General features: G+C 46.5%; 2 protein-coding genes and 1 pseudogene across 4 annotated transcripts; 2 read left to right on the top strand and 1 right to left on the bottom strand.

The window, feature by feature from the left end:
• Positions 1-8,565: 8,565 nt before the first annotated feature.
• LOC117693232 (coiled-coil domain-containing protein 12 pseudogene) lies at positions 8,566-8,997 on the top strand (annotated as a pseudogene).
• Positions 8,998-9,719: 722 nt separating this feature from the next.
• LOC117693696 (cathelicidin antimicrobial peptide-like) lies at positions 9,720-11,577 on the top strand. Its single transcript, XM_034484416.2, has 4 exons — positions 9,720-9,924; positions 10,435-10,542; positions 10,684-10,755; positions 11,369-11,577. Exons 1-4 carry the CDS (start codon positions 9,727-9,729, stop codon positions 11,522-11,524), a joined length of 534 nt encoding a protein of 177 aa, XP_034340307.1. The 5' UTR covers positions 9,720-9,726; the 3' UTR covers positions 11,525-11,577.
• A 2,932-nt stretch (positions 11,578-14,509) lies between these two features.
• LOC117693841 (nucleoside diphosphate kinase 6-like) lies at positions 14,510-21,065 on the bottom strand. 3 transcript variants are annotated; one of them, XR_013105532.1, is made up of 4 exons: positions 20,633-21,065; positions 17,479-17,573; positions 15,296-15,456; positions 14,867-14,943 (listed from the first exon to the last, which is right to left on the bottom strand). XR_013105532.1 is itself a non-coding variant. In XM_076917329.1 (3 exons), the coding sequence occupies exons 2-3, from the start codon at positions 15,534-15,536 to the stop codon at positions 14,796-14,798; spliced, it is 408 nt and encodes a 135-aa protein (XP_076773444.1). In that variant the 5' UTR covers positions 15,537-15,879; positions 16,436-16,562; the 3' UTR covers positions 14,510-14,795. The 3 variants fall into 3 exon arrangements, 2 of the variants coding, with proteins under 2 accessions (XP_076773444.1, XP_076773446.1); XM_076917329.1 differs by lacking the exons at positions 17,479-17,573; positions 20,633-21,065 and adding an exon at positions 16,436-16,562 and having other exon boundaries at positions 14,510-14,962; positions 15,296-15,879; XM_076917331.1 differs by lacking the exons at positions 17,479-17,573; positions 20,633-21,065 and having other exon boundaries at positions 14,510-14,962; positions 15,296-15,895.
• Between the last annotated feature and the right edge of the window lie 1,793 nt (positions 21,066-22,858).

Below are 22,858 nucleotides of genomic sequence, written 5' to 3' on the forward strand. Positions count from 1 at the left end.
AATTTGTGCTAACCTATTCAAACTTCTGGAAGTTGTCATCTGACCTCCATGTGCACTGTGGCACCCTTGTACATGTGTTCATACACACACACACACACACACAGGCACACACAGAGGCACACACAAGCACACATAGAGGCACACACACGTTTAAGAAAAAGTTCCACTACCATACTTAGAAGAAATATTGCTATAGACTGCTCCATGGCTTCTTTTGCCTCTGTCTCCCTTAGTACTGCCACAGACCTGGGCAGTGAGTGAGTTCCAAGCCTGGTCCTGAATTATGTTACTTCTGAAGAGATCCAAATGGGTTTTTCTGGATGAGTCTCTAGGCTGGAAAGAATGCCAAGAGGCCAAGTTGTTGGTGACCACCTTTCCCCCTTTCCCTAGAGCCCAACACATGGTCCCACCCAGTTCCATGAAGGTGGCTGGTGGCCATCCAGCCCTGACCAGCTCATTCTTGCTCTCTACGATCCTCTAGCTTTTCCTGCTTGCCTTGTAGCTGCGCCTGGGCTAGGATCATGGAGGGGTTTGTTGTTATTGTTGCTGTTGTTCAGTTTAATTTTGAGACAAGGTCTCACTGTGTAGACCCAAATGGCCTAGAACTCACAGCGATGTGCCTGCCTCTGCCTCCCGAGTGCTGGGAGAGTTGTAGAGTTTGAAGGAAGAGAACAGGGAAGAGCCTGCATGGTAGCCATCAGACCTGGTCCTGATTGTCCTGTCTTTGTTGGCTTCTCAGGTGACCTGGACTACAGGAGAATTTTAACTGAGCAGAAGTTTTCTTTCTTTCTTTACAGGACAGGGAAGATGGGGAGCCACAGCCCAAGCAGCTCAGAGAAGAGGAAGAGGAGCACAGGTAGAGCCTGGGGTGGGGCGTTCTTGCTGTGACACACTGCCCTGCTCTTCCCACTGACACCCTCCCAGTGCTCCTCAGGGCTGGACTTTGCTCATGCTGTTGCCACGTTCAGACCTGAAAAGATCAACCCTATCACTCGTTAGGACTGTCCCTTCCTTGCTTACTGTGTAGCTCAGGGGTTCTCAACCTTCCCACTGCTGCAACCCCACAGTTCCTCACATTGTGGTGACCCCTAACCATAAAATTATTTTCATTGCTACTTCATAAATGTAATTTTGCTGTTGTTGCAAATCATAGTGTAAACATCTGTATTTTCCCATGGTCTTAGGTGACCCCTGTTACCACCCCAGGTCGCAAACCACTGGTCCAGCTGTTAGCTTGGGTCACATTCTAACCTTGTATTATATTTTCAGTGTGCCATGCACTTTTGTGTGTTCCACATCCCTGCAAATGCAGGTCCCACTGTGGGCAAAGCTCTGATCATCTGCTCTCACCTGCCTTCTCAGCCCACACTCATTCATTCATTCATTCATTCATTGTTTAACTATTGAACAGCTTCCTTCATGCACAGGTACTGCTGCTTGGAGTCTATACTTTGTATAGAAGGTAGGATTGCCCTATGGGCAGGCACAGCTCCCCAGAGGAACTGGGCTGTGATGCCAAAGCATGCCTTCCTGTTTCCATACCCCTCAATCAGCTTCATAGCTCAAAGAGCAGGCCCTGATCTTTTTCATGTCCAACATCAGTTAGGATGCTTTTACATCATCCTGTAGGCATTCCTTCAAGGTCCTTGCCATATCTGTTGTGTACAGAGTATGTCAACTGCTCTCTATCCTGAGAGGCTCTGCACTGGGCTCTGTGGTTTGTGGAGCCCCTAGCACCTTGGGGTTTCTTGCCATGTGCCACCAGACCATCAGATTTGGGGGTATTTGCCCTACATGCTCTCCCTTATTCTTTTTTTTTTTTTTTTAAATATATATGAGTACACCGTAGCTATCTTCAGAGACACCAGAGGGCATCAGATCCCATTACAGTTGATGGTAAGCCATCATGTGGTTGCTGGGACTTGAACATAGGACCTCTGAAAGAGCAGTCAGTGCTCTTAACCACTGAGCTATCTCTCCAGCCCCAGTATTCTCATTCTTAGTCATTACTTAGAAGGTGGAGCATTTCTTTCTGGCTTGTTCATGGGTTCTCAGTTCATAGGTTCTAGCTGGAGCCTTGAGTCTCATTTCTGGGCTGTCTCTGATACACTAGATGGTCCTGCATCTTATAGGCAAGGTTTGGTTTTCATTGGGGGTGGGGGGTTGGGGGGGCAGGAAGTTCACTCTAGGCTGCTGGGTTGGGACCGATGTAGTCCATAACTCTGTCCAGGAAATAGACTCAAGGAAGGGGGCAGAGAAGAGACCCCTGAGATGGGGCATCAGAACTTTGAGACTGGATTGGAGATGTCTTCAGTCCTTATGGCAAAGTTCCCTTAGGGTTGCAGGGGGAGGGGGTGGCCTCCCTCTGAAGGTCAAACACCCTCTGTCTAGGCTATGGCTGAGTCACACCCCTCTCCATCCCCTATCCTACTGATCACATCTAGTTCTAGGGAATCTGGTTCTATGCAAGAGCTCTGTGTTTCAGAGAGGTTTTTCACCATTCTAGGCATGGCTTGGCTATCTTTTTTAAAAAGGAAGTTGGTCCAGCCCACCCTGTTAGGCACAAGCACCCTCCTCAAAGTTCCCAGCCAGCCCCAAGCCATCTAAATCCACTAGAACGCTGTGCTTTGCCTGCCATCTGTAATGGGCAACATATATACTTTTTAACAATTTTTCCAATGCCTCTGCACTCCTTACACACACACACACAAACACACAGACACACTGACACACACACACACACACACACAAGGTGAGAGAGAGAGAGAGAGAGAGAGAGAGAGAGAGAGAGAGAGAGAGAGAGAGAGGAGAGAGGAGAGAGGTGCATGGTCATGTCTGGTTGTGAGTGCTCTAGTGGGCAGACAGCACTTTCCTGGGTCCAGGATGGTAAGGATCACCTGAGCCTGCTGACTTCCCCCTGCCTGATCCATCTTCTTTTAGGCCTTCACTCTGGCTGGGTCTCCCTATATTGAGCCCACCCTAGGTATCCCTGACTGTCCTGGAAGTCGCTATGTAGACCAGGCTGGACTCGAACTCAGAGATCCATCCACCTGCCTCTGTCTCCCAAGTGTTGGGATTAAAGGCGGTCACCACCACTGCCCTGTGCTGGTCAAACTCTTTCTATACTGTGGTGCTTATTTGGCCCTGGTTGCTGTTTGCAAGATCCTAGGCAGGGAAGGCAGCCTGACTCTGATTATGTTGCAGCTCCAGAAAGGGATGAGTGATCATTCTTGAGTTCATAGGAAAAGGCCATGCAGCCAGGTCTCCAACTCAGCAGGTCTGGAGTCCAGACAGAGAGTGGAGAGCAAGGCTTAAGAGCAACCACTCATCAGGAGAGTTCGAGGTGCCACTGGCTGCTGCTGTCTGTAGAGCAGGGAGAGGCTGCCCCAAACGTGAGGCATCTCGGGCCATGACACCCTTTGTCTAGATGCCTCTTGCTGGTCAGGCTAGGGGGAAGGTTGGAGCAGTAAACTCCTATTGAACCAGGGGAAGAGAGTCAAGCTAGCAGGAGGAAAAACTTTTACATAAGCAAAGATGGAATAAGCTCATATAAATTCATATTCATAAGCTCATATAAATTCACAGATTCATGCATGCACACTTATACATTTCCATTCAAACCAGTGAGTCTCAGTTTGCATATGTTCTCACAATTACATATGGAACCACACACACATCCATACTAACATGCATTTGGAGCAAAAGACTAAGCACCAGTGCAGAAAGAACTCACTTATTCTAGATGAAAAACCAGCTTTAATCTCTATTGCACAGAGAAGGGAAAAGCTTCTGCCCTTTTATTGCTAACTGAATTAAACCCAAGGAAAAAGCTTCTGCCCTTTTATTGCTAACTGAATTAAACCCAAATCTGGAAGAGAAGAAAGCTTTGTTCTCTTTAATATGACTACGCCTGCCTTGCTATTAAAAAAAGGCCTGTTCTGTCCCATGGGCAGGAGAAGCCTGCCTGCTCTTTCTGCTCTTTCTGGAGCTTCCTCTGTTCTCCTCCTTCCCTTAGCATGCTGCATATTGCTCTCTTAGTTTTTTAAGTTGCCTTATAGTTTTTGAGTTATTCCACTCTGCATTCTTGTCCTACACTCTCCTCCTGCTCTAATGTCACAGTGATGTCCTTACTCTTAATACCATTGCTCCCAATGGTATGCCTTTACTTCTAAGTTCTTCTTGTGTTCCGTTTTGTCTACAAAAGTTCTCCTCAGCTCAGTTCTGACTCTTCTGGTCGTCCTCAGCACATAGCCATCTTTCAGAATACATGATCATATGGTATAAAAAGGTCATCACAAGTTTACACATAAATAAGTTTACAACAGAGAATGTTTACATGCATAGACATTAGGAGTAATTATCTGGGCAGACATTATCTGTCACATTATCTACAGGGTCATGGAGAGTGAAAAACAGTAAGTTAATAGTGAAGCTTTGTATAGAAAAACCCAGTCAATATTTTATCTTCTGTCCTTGTGCCTATAGTAAATTGTAGTTCCCTTTTTATGACCTTTGGTTAATGGTTTTACAACCTCTTGGAATGTGCTCTGAGTAGTAGGTGCCTGCTTGCTATCTCAGAAGCAACTAACTCATGACACTAAAGACTGGCAGAGTTCTCCTTGCAATTTTGACATCAGTGAAGACCTAAGAGGGGCTGGAGAGATGGCTTGGCAGTTGAGAGCACTGACTGCTCTTCCAGAGGTCCTGAGTTCAATTCCCAGCAGCAACCACATGGTGGCGCACAACCATCTGTAATGGGATCCAATGGCCTCTTCTGGTATTTCTTAAGACAGTGAAGATGTACTTGCATAATTAAATAAATTTAAAAAGAGAGAGAGAGAGAGAAACAGAGAGAGAGAGAGAGTGAAAGAGAGAGAGAGAAAGTGTGAGAGAGGAGGACCTAATAGTAATCCCAGTATAAAAAAGCTTAAAAATACTGGTATTATTTAGGAAATCTTCCAGGATCATCATTAAGAATTAAGAAATCACCGGGCAGTGGTGGCCCATGCCTTTAATCCCAGCACTTGGGAAGCAGAGGCAGGTGAATTTCTAAGTTTGAGGACAGCCTGGTTTACAGAGTGAGTTCCAGGACAGCCAGGACGACACAGAGACACCCTGTCCTGAAAAACATCCTGTATTTGTCTATATAGCATCACAACATAGTACATCTCCATTGTTTTGCAGAGATCGGCTCAAAAGTTTGGGTTAACATATAGTGATTTTTACATATATTTAATAAGAACAAAAAAGCATATTAATAGCAGAAATCTTTCCTAAAATGAATTTCTGATGGGCCTTGACTACCGTAGTTCTGTCATAAATTAGGATCCAAAGTGGACCCATCTCAGGAATGTCACCTGCTAGTTTTTAGCTTCTCCTAAGTTGGCTCCTGACAGTTCATTTTAGGGCTTCCTCTCCGCCTAACTCATTCAGTATGCTGTTCCCTGTATGTTGTGTTCCTTCCATACAGTGGCCCAGCTTTGGCAGACAGTGCTGAGGACTTAGGTCATTCAGTTAAGTGCGTGTGCACACAGAAGTTAGGACACCCAAAAAGTAAATAAAATCTCTCAGATGACAGTTTCAGATCTTCGTGTGGCTGTAGATAACCTGTAACACCAGCAGTCCAGGGAGGCAGGGGAATCAGGAGTTCAGATCATCCAGCTACAGGCCAGCTTGAGGTTCGCCCAGGGATGTGGAAGAGAGAAATGGCTAATATACTGACATCTTTTGGAAAGATCAGTAGGGTTGACTGCTGAGCAAGACTGATGGAAGACATAAGAACCAGGACTGAGATGAGAGTGTCATAGTCCACAGACATCCAACTACATAGGTACATTACAGATTCAAGTGTAGCAAGGGCTGGAGAGACGGCTCAGGGGTAAAAGTCAGTCCTTGCTGTACACCCCAGACAACCTGTGCTGGAGGCCTGGAACCCACGCAAAGGTGGAAGAAGTGACTCCACAGAGTTGTCCTGTGCCTGTATGTGCACAGGCATACACGCACAAACACTATAAGCTCCAGACTATACCCCCAACCCCAGGCTAACTGGTGACTTTAGATCCCACTCCCATCCCAAGTTTTACCTCATTGCATCTCCAGGAATTATCACCCTAAGAGAGCTGAAATGCCAGGCCAAGTCAACAGCATCTCGTGAACCCTGCCTATAGTCAAGTGGAGTTCCTTAGAGCTGTAACAGTCAGTCACAGCAGGATGGGCAGACCCAGCCGGCTATAAAACTGAGACAGGACATGCCCTGTGGGAGTCCACTTTCACCCTACCCACTACACTGGGCTCCCCACCCCAGCCAAAGATGGTGAAGCCCCACAGGTACTGCTTCTCTGAGAAAAAGGCCATGAAGATGAGGCTGTGCAAGTACAGCCCCTCCACCAGAATCCAGTAGTAGTTGGTTGCCAGGAAGTAGAGGAAAAAGGTCATGGCCTCTCGGCAGCCAGCCTAAGAGACCAACCAGGGTTAGTTCCAGAATGTAGAACCTGCATCTTATAGGCAACGTTTGGTTCTCATTACTGGGAGAAGTTAGTTCTCTCTAGGCTGCTGGCTTGGGAACCAATGTAGTCCATATCTGTGACCAGGTAGACTCAAGGAGGGGGCAGAGAGGAGACCCCTGAGATGGGGGATCAGAACTGTGAGGCTGGATGGGAGATGTCTTCTGTCCTCATGGTAAAGGTCTCTTAGAGATGCCGGGGTGGCCTCCCTCTGTAGTTCAAACAGCCTCTGTCCAGGCTATGTCTGAGTCACACACACCCTTCCCCATCCCCTATCCTACTGATCCCATCTAGTTCTATGGATTCTGGTTCTATGCAAGAGCTCTGTGTTTCAGAGAGCTTTTGACCCTTCTAGGCATGGCTTGGGTATCTTTTCTTTAAGGAAGTTGGCCCAGCCCACCCTGTTAGGCACAAGCACCCTCATCAAAACTCCTGGCCTCCCTCACGCCATCTAAATCCACTAGGACCCTGTGCTGTGCCTGCCATCTGCAAAGGGAAACCCATATTTATTTTTAGCAAATTTTCCAATCCTTCTGCCCTCCTTACACACACACACACACACACACACACACACACACACACACACACACAAAGGTGCATGGTCATGTCTGGGTGTGAGGGCTCTGGTGGGCAGACAGCACTTTCCTGGGTCCAGGATGGTAAGGATCACCTGAGCCTGCTGACTTCCCCCTGCCTGATCCATCTCTTTTAGGCCTTCACTCTGGCTGGGTTTCCCTATATTGAGCCCACCCTAGGTATCCCTGACTGTCCTGGAAGTCGCTATGTAGACCAGGCTGGACTCGAACTCAGAGATCCATCCACCTGCTTCTGTCTCCCCAGTGTTGGGATTAAAGGCGGTCACCACCATTGCCCTGTGCTGGTCAAACTCTTTCTATACTGTGGTGCTTATTTGGCCCTGGTTGCTGTTTGCAGGATCCTAGGCAGGGAAGGCAGTCTGACTCTGATTATGTTGCAGCTCCAGGAAGGGATGAGTGATCATTCTTGAGTTCATAGGAAAAGGCCATGCAGCCAGGTCTCCAACTCAGCAGGTCTGGAGTCCAGACAGAGAGTGGAGAGCAAGGCTTAAGAGCAACTACTCATCAGGAGAGTTCGAGGTGCCACTGGCTGCTGCTGTCTGTAGAGCAGGGAGAGGCTGACCCCAGAGTGAGATGGGTTTGAGAGTGGCCAAGGCAGGTTTCTGAGTGTTTGTCTGGTAGTGGGGCTTTAAGAAGAGGTTATCTTATGTAACCACACTGAACCCGACCCCCTAATTTTCATGATGCCTCAGCCTCTGAAGTGCTGGAATTACAAACGTGCACCACCTCACCAGGCTCACGGAAAGTTTCTCAAGGCATTTGCTCTTGAAGAATTGGCACAAGTGCATAAGGATGGCTAAGTATTCCAAGAAGGCAATCAGGAGAGGAGTGTGGAGGTGAGGCAAAACCAGAGCAATCCACTCCCTGTATTCTCTTCCTCTAAGGTCTGATTCCACTTGCTTTTCTAGGAATTTGGTTCAACTTAAAAATTAACTGCCCCAGGACACATCCTGGGAGGAGCATATTCCTTAGTCCAAGGACATCTGCTGGATTACCCTGCTGGATTAACATTCAGAGGAAGCAGGAATTAACATTCTCAGACCACACCTGCAGGTGGGGAAGGCCCTAGGCAGGTAGACACATTCCTCAGGAGGAACCAATCCTTGCCATTTACAGACAAGGGTGGTCCTTGCCACCTCATTCCCCAAAGACCAATCAGTTTAAAAGTCACATTGTTCCACCAATCATATAGTGCCTAGTCACTGTTTCTCTAGTCCACCCCTTAAACAGTATAAAAACTGATCTTAACTTCAACTTGAGGTTCTTCTTGGTTCTTCTGGCCTGTATGCAGAGAACTCCAGTGCACTGGGTTATTATTATCATCCAACCTCAGGTTATTGCAGTGAATCCCATCTGTGAGAGTTTCTGGGGGGAGCGTGTCCCCTGGTTTTAGATCTTTAAGTCCAACACTTTCTCACTGAGTCTGTGTGAGGCCAGAGCAGAAAAGGAGGGAGGCCTCTTAAAAGATGGCAGCTGCTCCTGCTGGTGTGTGCCAACTTGAAGAAGAGGCGCTGGTGCGGAAAGAACGGCTGAAGGACCTCTGGGAGAAAGCTGGGTGCAAGGACAGGGGAGATGGGAAGCCACAGCACAAGAGGCTCAGAGATGTGGAAGAGGAGCACAGGGAACCCAGGTTTCAGAACTATGTCCCAGAGGATAGAGACCTGAAGAGGTGGCAGGTCCCCCAGGCCAAACAAGTTGCATTGGAGCAGAAGGTGAAGAAGCAGCTGGAGGCTGCCAAGCCAGAGCCTGTCATTGAGGAAGTGGACCTGGCCAACCTAGCACCTCCGAAACTGGATTGGGATCTCAAGAGAGATGTGGCCGAGAAGCTGGAGAAGCTGGAGAAGCAGACCCAGGAAGCCATCTCAGAGCTGATCCACGAAAGGCTGAAAGGCCATTAGGACAGCCTGGCCTCTACAATGCACGCCACCATCCAACAAGAGGCCTGTGACTCCGACTGAGATGCTTTCCGTGTTTCATCTCTTCAGCACACACACATCATATGGGAAGGTAGTCTCAGACAGGGATGGGGTTAGGCTGACCAGCACTTCTGGGTCTTGAGAACTGAGCCAGCCCACTGAGTCTCAGCTTCTCTTGGTTGTGACCGTTCATCTCCCAGGGGTTTCCACTACCCCGAGTGGGTCAAAGCTGCGATCTGTACATATGTATGTAAACAGAGCTTTGTAAGTTCTGGAAATAAAGCTGCATTTAGTAGAGACGTGTCGCTTTCATTTTTTTTTTGTTGCTTGGGGGTTGGACTTGGGATGCAGAAGTTTTACTTACTATTCTTACTCCTGGGTAGGACCTCTGTTGTGGCTTTCTGTTTCTGCATTATTGGACCAGGATCCCATTCAACTTTGGGGAGCAAGAGGAGAGAGGGAAGAAATGGAAAAAAGCAAGTAATGGAGGGGTGTGTGAAGGGAAGAATGTGAGTGGTTGAGGCAAGGGATAATAAACTGAAGACTCACAGAATTCTGGAGCAGAACTGGCACTCACCCTGGTAGGTTTCTTGGTGAGTGCCACATATAGGCTCACTGACCTTGAAGTAGGGGAGTATCCATCACATCTGGACATCTCAGGATGAGAATAAATGAAGCTCTCCTGGCCTGGAGGAGGCAGTCTTGGGAACCATGCAGTCCCATAGGGACGTCCCTTCCCTGTGGAGGTTGCTATCACTGCTGTTGCTACTGGGCCTGGGGTTGCCTCTAGCCATCTCCCAGACTCTCAGCTACAGGGAGGCTGTGCTCCATGCTGTGGATGCCTTCATCCAGCAGTCCTTGGACATCAATCTCTACCTTCTTTTAGACCTGGATTCTGAGCCCCAAGAGGTGAGGCAGAGGAAGAGCCAAGCTCTAATCCAAGGCACCTCCTTTCTGTGTAGTCTCTCCTTTCCCCAGGAGACTCCATAAATCTGTGTCTCCTTTCAGATCACCAGCTTTTGGCCTTGGAATACCTGCTGTGGCACAAGATGCCTGGGACTTCCATTGCAGGGACTGGGATGGAATCTTGGCCCTGGGAATTAGCCTTTTGTTTTTTCTTTAAGTTTTTCCATATGCAATGAGGGACACTACCTTAAAGTCCCTAAGGTTGTACCTGATCCTCGATTCCCTCTCTCTTTGCAGAAGGGGAGCTGCCTGAGGGCTGATCTCATTCACTGGGAGGGGGGTGAGGGAGGAGGGGGCTCATTTTTTTTCCCTCTGTACCTCAGCACTATCTCCTGTCTCAGCACCCAGCATGTAGTGCTGGAGGGTCACCCTGTCGGTGCATGTCAGGAGACTGATCCTTCAAGTTTTGAGAATGGTCCTGAGACTAGTCTCCCTCCTTTCTTCCCTGACCAGGATGAGGACCCAGATACTCCCAATTATGTGAGGTTCCGAGTGAAGAAGACTCTGTGTGGCAAGGCAATGCTGCAGATACCTGAGCAATGTGCCTTCAAGGAACAGGGGGTAAGGCAGAGGGGCTGGGGGTGGGAGTCCCTCTTGAGGAACTAGTCAAGGAGTCCCAAGGGAATATTTCCATCCAGTGGACTAGGGTTTAGGGGTTATGGCAAATGAATTCCAGTTTGACCATGGTTTTTCTCTTCTAAGGTGGTGAAGCAGTATATGGGGACAATCACCCTGAACCCGGCCTCAGATTCTTTTGACATCAGCTGTAATGGGGTGAGTGGGATGCAGGGGATGGTGAGGGGATGGAACATGGGTTATCCTGCAGACCAGTTAGTCCCTATTCCTACCCAGAGCAGAAGAGAGCTCCCCTCCATCCCCTTGGCTCCTCCCTTGAGCCTGAACTTCAAGACTGTCATTCCCTGGAGTAGTGATTCAGTTTGGCTCTTCCTTGGGAGGCAGAGGCAAGAGGATCCCGATGGGTTCTAGGCCAGCCTTACCTACATAATGAGTTCCAGGCCAGACATGGCTACATAGGAACTTGTTCCGGATGCAGATTCTTAGATCTCACTAAGACTGACAGGACTCGAGGGTGAGGACTTTTTCACCTGGGGTTTAATACACTCTACTGGATATTCTGAGTCCTGCTAAATTGAAGTTCAGAGCATTCTCTTAGGGTACACTTTTTCAGACCCTTGGGAGCCCCATGCTATTCCTAGGCTCCAGGTTCTCATCTTTTATTGGGGTTAAGGATCCAACTGCATGTCCTAAAGGCTGAATAGGGTCCAGAGGTTCTTGGAGTATCCCAGAAGTATGGTCTAGGTGGGGAAGAATCTTGGGTGGCCCTGGAACCAGCCTCACAAGGAACCCATTTCTTCCTGGTACACAGCCTGGTATACAGCCCTTTCGGTTCAAGAAAGTTTCATGGCTGGCTGGACTCCTCCGGAAAGGTGGGGAGAAGATTGGTGAAAAGCTTAAGAAAATTGGCCAGAAAATTAAGGATTTTTTTTTTTTTCAGAAACTTGCACCTGAGACAGAGCAGTAGTCCTGCCTTGGCCTGTTTCTGGATCCCTAAAATAATAAACTTGGTAAAAGAAACTTCTCTCAGTGGCTTTTGTATTCATTGTCTTTACCTGTGGAGGCTTTCTGAGCACATGTGTGTGCTATAATTTTATGTTCTCTATGTGTGTGTGTGAGAAAGAGGAAGGTAACTGTCCATTCAGGAGGTGTATATAAGTCAGCAGGGCAAGAGGTCCACTTTCAAAAGGTTTATAGCCAGGCAGTGGAGTATTCATGTTTAATTCTAGCACTTGGAGGGGCGGGGCAAAGGCAGGTGGATCTCTGAGTTTGAGGCCAGCCTGGTCTACAGAGCAAGTTGCAAGATAGTCAAGAGCACACAGAAAAGCCCTGTATTGAACCCTCCCCTCTCCCTCCAGAAAAAGATTAGCTGGCTAGTGATGGTATATAGCACTTGCAAGTGAGAAGCAGTTGGATCTTTGGTTTCAAGGCCAGCTTGGTCTATAGAGTTAGCTCTAGAACAGCCAGAGCCAACCAGAGAAACTGTCTTTTTATTTATTTATTTATTTATTTATTTATTATTTTGTTTATTTGTTTTTTTGTTTGTCAAGAGAGGGTTTCTCTGTATAGCCCGGGCTGTCCTGGAACTCACTCTGTAGACCAGGCTGGCCTTGAACTCAGAAATCCACCTGCCTCTGCCTCCCAAGTGCTGGGATTAAAGTCGTGCACCACCACTGCCTAGAAGGCTAGAAGAGATGTCAGATCTCCTGGAACAAGAGTTACAGGTAGTTGTGAACTGCCAGATGTAGATGCTGGGAACTAAACCCAGGGTCTTCTGCAAGAATAATAAGTGCTCTTAACCACGGATCCGTCTCTCCAGCCCCTAAACATTCATTTATTGCTTACCTACATTTGACCTAATATATGACTGTCAGGTAAAATATTTTTAGGAATGGTGGTGGTGGTGCACATCTTTAGTCCCAGTACTGGAGAGGCAGAGGTAGGCAGATCTCTGAGTTCTTATGGTTTTCAAGTCCCCTTGGCCACTGTAAGACCTGAGTGGTCTCAGGGGTTTCTTTAGGTCTGTGGCTCTAACCATAGCCTCCACACTTCCCTGGGTCTGAAACTTAGTATCCAGAAGGCTCATAGAACCCACAGGTGACCAACATTTTGACTCCATCTGGTCACCTTGGGGCAAGTGTCTAGCTCCACCTGTGGTCCTGTTGGCATTCAGCCAACACTCTTCATATTGACTCTTCATAGTCAATACCAGGAACCACCAGTTCCTAGAGCTGAACTTCATGCAGACATTCCTCTAGGAAGAGTCACAGAAAACAATGTCCTAGTGAGCTCAGAAAAAGAGGAAGTCAAGACAACCACACCCCAACAGAAAAACTCAACACAAAAGACACAACACAAACCATCACCAATGGCCTGGTACCAACCAAACCACTCCCTATAAGGGAGTTGGGACTTACAGCTTGGTTCTTGACTAAGGGTCTTATCCTCAGAGTGTCTGTCAGAAGCTCTTTCATTGGACACAACTTTGAATCCAATAGTTTTGATGTGTTCCTTGTATCTGGCTGTGTCTATCTGGAACTGCATGTGCCTCCTTTGAGTTGGCCTGATTCCATTTGCATTCTAACCTGCTTTCTTCCTCTGTTTCAGTGTAAATTCATCATTTGAATTTGCTTCTAACTGGACAACCTGATGTGGTCTTATTTTTATGTTGTTTCATCTGGTGGTGGTGTTATTGTTATGCTCATATATTTATTCTGAGGAATATTTTTAAATTGCTTTTTTTAAATCTCAAGTTTTAAGTTACATGTATTTATTTACTTGGGGTTATGCATAACTAATTACGTCTGCAATGACTACTTCCAAATAGACTCACATTCTGAAATATTTGGAATTAGGAATTCAGCTTATAAGCTGGGGTAGGGAGTACAATTTAGGCGACAAGTGTTCTAAAGTTACATCTTTGGGATACTGACCTGTAACAGCATGTATCAACTAGGAATTTGGGCTTGCAACTGTACATGTGTGTTGAAATGGGATGGCCTAGAACAGTGGTTTGACGTTCTATCTAGATCTTAGCTTGAGCAGTGTGCTCAGATCTCATACCTGGGTGTACTGCTTGGTAGATACCTCTAGTTGTGGATGTGCACCTCAGATGTGGACCTCAGGCCTTAGAGCTGAATGTCACTGCAGAGCCTCTATTCCGTGTGTTCAATACTAGCCAGTCCTCTCCCTTGGACACAGCCCTGTGCTGAGGAACATACAGAAACCCACTTATCTTTACCTTCCGAGTGCTGGCATTAAAGGCATGTGCCACCACATCCCAGAATCTTTATCCTCTAACTCAGGCATAAGCAAAAGCTTCCTGAACTGTAATATGGGCCAGCCCTCTGGGCACCTGAAACAAGTTGTGTTGAGCAGCTCAGGATGACCAACCATAATCAATTCACCTGATGAATATAGCTGTGCAAATGACCCTGGCTGAAAGTAACAGAAGCAGTCAGCTGACAGATAACCAGGGATGTTCTTCGGCATTTTAGACCGATGACGTTTGCTGTAATGTTGCAAAGAATTAACTGTCGTGTTGATATAGTGGAGGTATAACTGCCATTAGTACCTCTATGGAAATCAGAAATCCTGTCTTATTACCCAGCCTCATTAAAACACACCTTCACTGGGCAGAGGCACAGAGGCTCCTTGGAGCAAAGAGGTGCTTCTGCCTAGGACACAGCCCTGTGCTGAGGTCCACAGCATGGTTTGAGTCCACACTGAACTTTCCTAGGACACAGCCCTGTGCTGAGGTCCACAGCATGATTTAAGTCCACACTGAACTTGGTGAGTGATTGTGTTTATGTGCTACATAACCAACTCACTGAGAGAGTCTTACAGGAGTCTCTCTTGAGCACAGATCAGAAACCTGGCTTCAGGGTAGATGCAAGGACTCCCATGAAGGACAGAGAGAAAGCCTGTACAGGAATACTGCCAGCCTGGAGCATTCGGTAGCAAAGAGTTTACTAAGGAAGCCAGGTCAGATGCTGGTTACACAGGCACTGCATTTTCCTGACTAGTCAACAGGCTGCTCTTTCTGGAGGACGGAGGACAGTCCTTTGTAAAAAGAGGCGTCACCATCCTTCCTGAACACCCATGAATACTCCACAGAAGAGGTAGATAGAGGTGGACTGCAGCAGCTGAGCTGTGGGTGGCTAGACCTTCCAGCAGGAGGTGAGGTCCAACAGGGACAGTGCCTTCAGCCCACCTTCTCAGGGACTGATAGGACTTTACTAGGCTGGTTTGGGCCCTCCTGTTACAGCTGCACAGTGGATGCCTTCCTCTGGACTGTAGTGCACAGGACCACAGCGTAGCTGGGGTTCTTCCTCCTCATACCAGCGCTGTTCACTGAAGTCAGGGAAGAAGGTTGCAATCTCTCTGCTGGCGGAAACCACAGAGTCTATGAGAAGAGGAGAGGCAGAGAAGAACTACTTAGGAGGTTGAGGCAGGAGGACTGCAAGATTGGGACCACGGCTCAGAGCATAAAATAAATAAGAGAAGGGGCCATCACAGGGAATGTAGGGTAAAGATAAGCAAGACTCAGTCACAGTCAGGCTCAGAAATATGAACCACTCAGTCCCGGGATATATAAAGAAAGCTCACAGGCCACATGGCTGACACAGCTACAAAGGGCCAGAAATATATGAGACACAGCTCACTGGAGAGAGCATGGACTGTCAGTCTCCCACGTGGCTTCCTCACCTGTGGCTGTGGATGAGAGGTTTAGACTCACCTGAGCCATGGGTGGTATTTCGGGTGTCAGTGAGGCCCAAACTCCCACCAATTGAATCTGAGGCTATATGGCGTGCTCGAAATACTCTGGTGGGTCCCATCAGTGTCCTCCAAAGTTGGATGGCATCTTTGTGGGCAAGGATGTAGGCTCGGATCGGCCCACTGGGAATAAAAAAAGGGATATGATCACTTAGTCTAGAACATGTTTGTGAGCAGGGCAAGAATAAAAGTGAACAGTACATTCTGAGGGTTCCTTTCCCTTCTAGTGAGTACTGATGCTGGTGTAAGAAAGTGACGGGCAGAGGTGACTACTGATGTGCAAGAAGTGATCAACAGGACTGCTAGGCAGCAACAACAGTGCTCCACCCCAGTGCTCCACCCCGGCCACTGGTCCAGCAACTACAGAACAGGTGCCCACCGGGTTGGTGTAGCACAGCCATGTTTTTTTAGGCTTGACAGTGGTAAGTGAAATCGACAGTTCTATTCACAGGGAAGAGGAGGTATCTCACAGCACGTAAAGATAGCAGGACCAAAATTAGAAGTACCTTGTCATGAATTCCACCAACCGCTGATAGAAAAAACGCCCTGCTAAGAGAGAGTACCTTCATGGAGACCATGGTGCTCAAGAGAAGGTTCTCACTTCTCACTCCCTATAATGTCACACTGTTTAGTTTATAGAGAAATAATAAGAAGCTTGGAGTCTGACATTTCTGAGTGTGGAAGCAGACTGCCACTCACAATCTGTATGGTTTTGATCAATTCGTTACCTTCTGTAACTTGTCTTCCCACTTCTGTGCCCTGAGGATATAACAACAACTCCCTATGATTTGGGAAATTTTTTTTACTTTTCTTTGTGTGTGTGTGTGATACAGAGAAACAGAGAAAGAGAGAGTCAGAGGGAGCGTCTCTCTACATAATCCTAGCTGGCATGAAACTCAATATGTACCAAGTTGGCCTTCAACTCACAGAGATCCACCTGCCTCTGCCCCTTGAGTGCTGTATATTTTTTTCTGAAAAAAAAAAACAAAAACAAAACAAAAACAAAACAAAAACAAAAAAACCCCCAACACCCAAAAACAAAAAAACACCGCCCCCCCCCCAAAAAAAACAAAGCAAAACTCTTTTCCTGTGTTGTACGTACCTTTAACCTTTAACTTTGGCATTTAAGAGGCAGAGCTTCTGTGAGTTTAAAGGTAGCCTGTAGCCTGGTCTACAGAGTGAGTTCCAAGGCTACACAGTGAGATACTGCCTCAAAAAAAAAAAAAAAAAAAAAAAAAAAAAAAATGTTGGGCAATGATGGCACATGCCTTTAATCCTAACACTTGGCAGGCAGAGGCAGGCAGATTTCTGAGTTCGAGGCCAGCCTGGTCTACAGAGTGAGTTCCAGGACAGCCAGGGCTTTACAGAGAAACCCTGTCTCGAAAAACCAAAAAAAAAAAAAAAAAAAAAAACTGATGAAGGATAAGGTTTACTGAATACACCGCCTGCAAGGAGCAGGGGACAGTACCTAGAACACCACCTGCCTTTTCTAAGTCTGAGAAGATTAAGTGAAATGCTAAGCATAAGGGAAACACTTGACACAATAAATGTTCACTCAGTGTTAATTACTGATATTTCCAAGACATAATATTACGTTTCTGATTGGGACTCTACAGGAAATCTCTTCTAGGAATAGAAAATCCCGATTATAATGAGAAGTCTGTGCGAAACAAACAAGAAGAGTCAGGGAGATGGCTCAGCCAGGAAAAGGCCTGCATTACAGGAATGAGGACCAGAGCTGGAGTCCCAGAACACATACACATGCCAGACATGGGGCACACATTGGCAAACAAGAGCTTGAGGCAGGTAGATGCTTGGGGCTCAGGGACAAGGCAGCCTTATCTATGTGTCAAGTTCTAGGCCAGAGATGGGACCCTGGTTGAGGGAAAAAAGTGGATGATGCCTGTGTCTGACATCTACAGCTGTCCTCTTGCCTGTACATGTGTACATGTGCACTTCATACACATATATGCACACGTGCACACACACACACACCACGAACATACACACACATGTGCATACACACCAGGAACATGCACACACACGTGCATACACACCACAAACATGCACACACACTCGTGCGCACACACACCATGAACATACACACACACACATCTACACCATAATATCGACTACTGGCCTTACCTTCATGCTCTCAGTAAAACTTCCTCAGGCTTCCACTGCAGTTCTCTCATTCGTACAATGAGGAACTTGTTGCTCAGAATCTGCTGATGAACAGCCTAGAGAACCAATCATCCCAGAGAGAAAATCAGTCAGGACTCAAGCTGTCCAGAAGGATTAATTAAGTGTCTATTCCACTGAAGAGTTATGTTGAGTACCCTGCCACCCACGCTCATGTATTAAGGTCAGCTGATGGCACTTTTGCAAGGCCCTGTTAAATCTGAGAAGGTGGCCTTCCTGAAGGTGACATCATCAGGAGAGTGCTCTTGAAGGGGACCCTGGGACCTGAGTCTGTACACACTTCATACCCCAGCCAATGCTGCGAGCACTTCTCAACAGTGTTTATCCTCAACACAGGCTCAGAGACACAGGGCCAAGCAGCTCTGGACTAAAACCCAGGAACCTTTAGGTAATGAATCTTCCCTTCGTTTATGTGTGGCCCAGTGGTAGAAAGCTGATTAACAAATAGAGTGGGTCAGAAGAAGAGGGGCAAAGGTCAAGGTCTGAGTTATATTGCTAGAGCATGAACGTAGGGTACTTGGAGACAGGAAGTAATGTCCCTAGGCCCCACCACCCAGAACAGCTTGCTATTCTTTTGAATGGCCCTTCCCCGTTTTCCTCATTCTTTCTACACCATCACATTTGATTAAAACCTCTGCAGCTTAGTCACATGCTCTGATCAGAAAGTTCTGGGTGGTTTCTACTATGGAACAAAGTATGTGTACCTCAGCCCAGCACTTACCTCTTCTCTCTGGTTCTGCCACCCTGGCCGGCCAGCCCTGCATCAATGTCTCCCTTCTTCTCTCCTGGCATTATCAGTTTGTTCATCCTTTGAGGCCTGAGTCCTACCATTCTGGAGTGATGTATACTGTATTTCCTGCTGTTTCCACACTACAGGGAGCCTGCTGAGTTCTTAACCTAAGGATAACTAACCGTCTAGTTCTCGGGAGAAACATTTCCTAATACTAGAATTCACTCATCTCTTGTCACTCTATCTCACGTTGCCTGGACTCTTTTTCTTGTCAATTCCATTCACTCTACCATTTCAGATGGTTGTAGTGCTTTCCATGTACTGACCATCAGCTCAGGTCTTCCACCCTTGTCCTCAGGTCTGAGAGTGTGACAATGTTTGTTATGTAAGGGGATTTTGAAGATACGATTCAGGTTACTAATAAGTCGATTCTTCTTTAGCTAAATCACCTGCTTGGATTAAATAGTCACATAAGGGCCAGCAAGATGGCTCAGTGGCTAAAGGTGCTTGCTGTCAACCCTGATAACCCAAGTTCAGTTCTCAAAATCCACATTGTGGAAGCCAAGAAACAATTTTCCTTAAGCTGTCCTCTGACCTGCACACATACATCATGACACACACACATGGCTGTCATTCTTTCTCTCATACACACATAAAACAAACAGATAAATAAATGTAATAAAAAAAAATCACACAGCCCTTTGAAAGCAGTTTTCTCTGGCCAGGGTTGAAAGTTAGAGAGGTCTAAAGAATGTGAAGGACTAGCTGCACCACTGCTGTGTCTGACATGTGTGAAGAATGTGGTTATCTCTGGAAGAGCTGGCCCTGCCTGACGGCTGGCAAGTGCAGAGCTTGTGTGAACCACACTCTGTCAGCAGCCCAGCAATCCTGGAGTTGGGAAAACCCTAGACATTTTTTTAATCTTTATATTTTCTGAGACATGGTTTCTCTGTGTAGCCCTGGCTGGCCTGGAACTCATTCTGTAGACCAGGCTGGCCTGGAACTCAGAGATCTGCCTGTTTCTGCCTCCCGAGTGCTGGGACTAAGGAGTTCACCACCATCACCTAGGTAATCCCTATCTTGTCTTTGGGCTCAGGAGACCCTAAGCAGGAGATATCCCAGGAAAACCCACTGGACCTCTAAACTATGAAATTGTGAGATAATAAACATGTATGATTTTTAAAAATTATTTTTATTATCTTATGAAGTGTTTTTGCCCTTAAGTAGTTCTGTGTAGCATGTATGTGCCTAGTGTCTGAGGAAGCCAGAGGAGGGCATTGGATTCCCTGGAATTGGAGGTACAGATAGTTCTGAGCTAACATATAGGTTCGGGGAATTAAACCAGGTCCTCTGGAAGGAATAGCCAGTGTTCTTAAGTGCTGAACTATCTCTCTAGCCTGAAAGGAGTGTTGTTTTAAGCTGTCAAATCTGGAATATAGCAAACTTGTAACTGATATGTATGTATAAACATATATACATATACATATGTATTATATAAAACTAATTACTTTAATACTATATATATATATTATATTAGTTAAACTAATATTAACACACACATATACAAAGAGAGAGACTGAGACTAGATTTTTTTTTCTTTTAAATTGGGGCTGGGCATGATGGAATTCATCTTTAATCCTGGTACTCATGAGTTCTAGGCCAAACTGGTCTACACAGCAAGTTCCAGGCTGGCTGTAGCTACACAATAGCCTTGTTCCAAAACAAAGAAAAGAGAAAAATTGAGCCAAGAAGATGGTTCAGTGGATGAAGGCATTTGCTGTGCAGGCATGAGGACTTAGTGCTCATATAAAATAAATAAAAATAATGCAAAACCTTCTATTTCTTGTCTTTTAGATATGCTGTAACTCTCTAAAAGTACAGTCTTCTTAGGGTCAGACTCCATGGCCCTTGGCTTTTTTTTTTTTCTTATCTTTTTCTGAGATGGGGTTTCTTTGTATAGCTCTGGATATCCTAGAACTTGCTCTGTGGACCAGGTCTGCCTCTGCCTCTTGGGTGCTGGGAAGACTAAAGGCATGCACCATTGCACTCAGTTTGCTTTTCTTCTTAACTCTTCTTGTGGTTGCTGCATCTATGTGTGTGTGTGTGTGTGTGCGTGTGTGTGTGCGCGTGCACGCACACACACGCACATGCACACGCAGGTCAGATGACAACTTACAAGAGTTGGTCCTCCCCTTTCACTATCTGGGATCCAGGGTCAGACTCAGGCCTTTATATGCTGGGCAGACAAGCTGATCCTTCTAGGTTTTCAACCTCAGCATCTAACACATGACTCAAGTGTTTGTTGCCACAGGTGGTCCTGTGTCACCTGAAATAGTGCAATGGAGGAGGCTTCAGGTCCATTCTTACCTCCAGGATCAGTGGGTGGGCAACTGCATCAGGCTTGATCAGGGCTAGTGTGAGTTGGAGAGCCTGAGGACTTCGCAAGATGGCGCTCATCTCAGCCCTGGCATCGGAGAGCTGGATTAAGGACCACACAGCATTGAGCTCTCAGTACCTTCTACCCTGGAACCATGTAGCCTTGCAAGCTCAGCAGGGCTTCCACCCGACACTCACAGAGCTACACTCTGTGTTATATTTTGGGGCTGTAGGACACTCATTCACTTGGCTATTTGTACTCATGAGATGGTAGAGGGGACACTCAGGTTACCCTGTGAGATATACATTCGGTTCACACAAGTATAAGGGCACCAGGGAGCTCTCCGTTGAAGAGAAATTAAGTTGAGACACTGCCACCTGACTTTGTCAATACTTTTCTATCTTCTACACTTTTTTTGTGTTTTAAATAAGGTTTATGATGTCTACTCTTCAATAGCCTAGCCATAAGACTACAATGACTGTCTCCTGTTTTTTTTGAGACAAGGTTTTTCCCCTATATAACCCTAGCTGTCCTGGAACTCACTCTGTAGACAGGCTGGCCTCGAACTCAGAAATCCGCCCTGCCTCTGCCTCCCTGAGCACTAGGATTAAAGGCGCCTGCCATCGCTGCTGAGCTTGACTGCCTCTGCTTGTAAGGCCCTACTCTCTAGCTGCCTTCTATCCACTGTAGAATTGGAAGGATAATAAAAATGTCTCATGGCCATACAGCATCTCTTATCTAACACTTTATGTCATTTGTATGTATTTATCATTTGTATTTGTTATGTATTTGTCTATGTATTTGTTAACAAATAGAGAGAAGGTGTACAGGGCCACACACTGGGCACAATAGTCTCATTATTTTTAGCCTGAATACAGCTTAGGAGTCATTGGCAGTAGTACCAGGGTAAGACCAAACAAAGAAACTATGCTAAAGTTTCTTCTGCTCACATCGTCTTTACAGCGTACTACTGGATGTTCTATCCTAACTATGTAGCCACGCCCAACCTAACCAGTACAGGAACAGCATACCCCACTTGACCTAATAATATTCTACATGATCAAATGGCACTGTGGCCAACTGCCCAAGGGATGTCCTTGAGACCTCCAGTTCCTCAGCTCCACACTATTACCAAGTTCAAGACTCTCACCCATACAAATCTGTAAGGACAAAAAGTCCACACAAGTCTTCTCCTTATAACTACCATTACTCTTGTGGACTTTTTGGCACCCTCCTCATTGGTTCCTAGGCTTTTACTCTTGTCACTCTAACTCTGTTCTCAAGTACATTACAACTATTGGAATAAAAGCTAAGCATATATTCCCTCCTTAACCTTCTATAGGAGTCTCTGATTTTTGAGCTCATTTGGGTACTTCTGTCCCTGGGAACTTCTCTGGGGTCATGTGGAGCACCTTCTCTCTTTTGCTTGTAGGCTTTTTCAGTTCTAGGCCTTTCTTGGCTGACGATCTGTGTGTAAGGAGGTGTTCGTAACCTTGTGTGTTCCACTCCCTGCTTATCCCTTACTTGCCCATTTGAGCTCAGCTCACTTCTGCAGTCAGGCTTTCTTTTTCTTCTTCTTCTTCTTCTCCTTCTTCTTCACCTTCTCCTCCTCCTCCTTCCTCCTTCCTACTTCCTCCTTCCTCCTCCTCCTCCTTCTTCTTTTTTTTTGGTTTCTGAGACAGGGTTTCACTGTGTAGCCCTGGCTGTCCTGGAACTCACTCTGTAGACCAGGCTGGCCTCTAACTCAGAAATCCGCCTGCCTCTGCCTCCCAAATGCTGGTATTAAAGGCGTGCACCACCACTGCCCGGCACAGTCAGGCTTTCTTAATGATTTCTTTTGATTCCATATTCCTCATTAAAGGAAAGCTTCATGAAAGCTCATGTCCCTTTAGCTCACCATCTTCACCTTAGTCCCTACGCAGGGTGCCTAGTACGTACCTGGCTTTTCACAGTATTTATCTGGTGAATCAGTGCAGGAACTGGTCCAGCCATTCCAAGGCCAGGGTGCTAAGGGGTCTCCTGGGAGGACAGGCGACCTGTAGAGAGGGTGTGGTTCCAGTTAGATTAGGGCTGTTTTAGTTATTGGTTTACAAGAAAATGCTGTCAAGTAAAGAAACTGGCTTGACTTAAAGGTCACCCTATCAGACATTTACACATTTTACAAGCTGCCCGGCCAACTGAGGAAGCCACATTTTTAGTGCCCATGATGGTCACGT

Source organism: Arvicanthis niloticus, chromosome 21 (assembly GCF_011762505.2).
Source record: "Arvicanthis niloticus isolate mArvNil1 chromosome 21, mArvNil1.pat.X, whole genome shotgun sequence".
Classification (NCBI taxonomy): Eukaryota; Metazoa; Chordata; class Mammalia; order Rodentia; family Muridae; genus Arvicanthis; species Arvicanthis niloticus.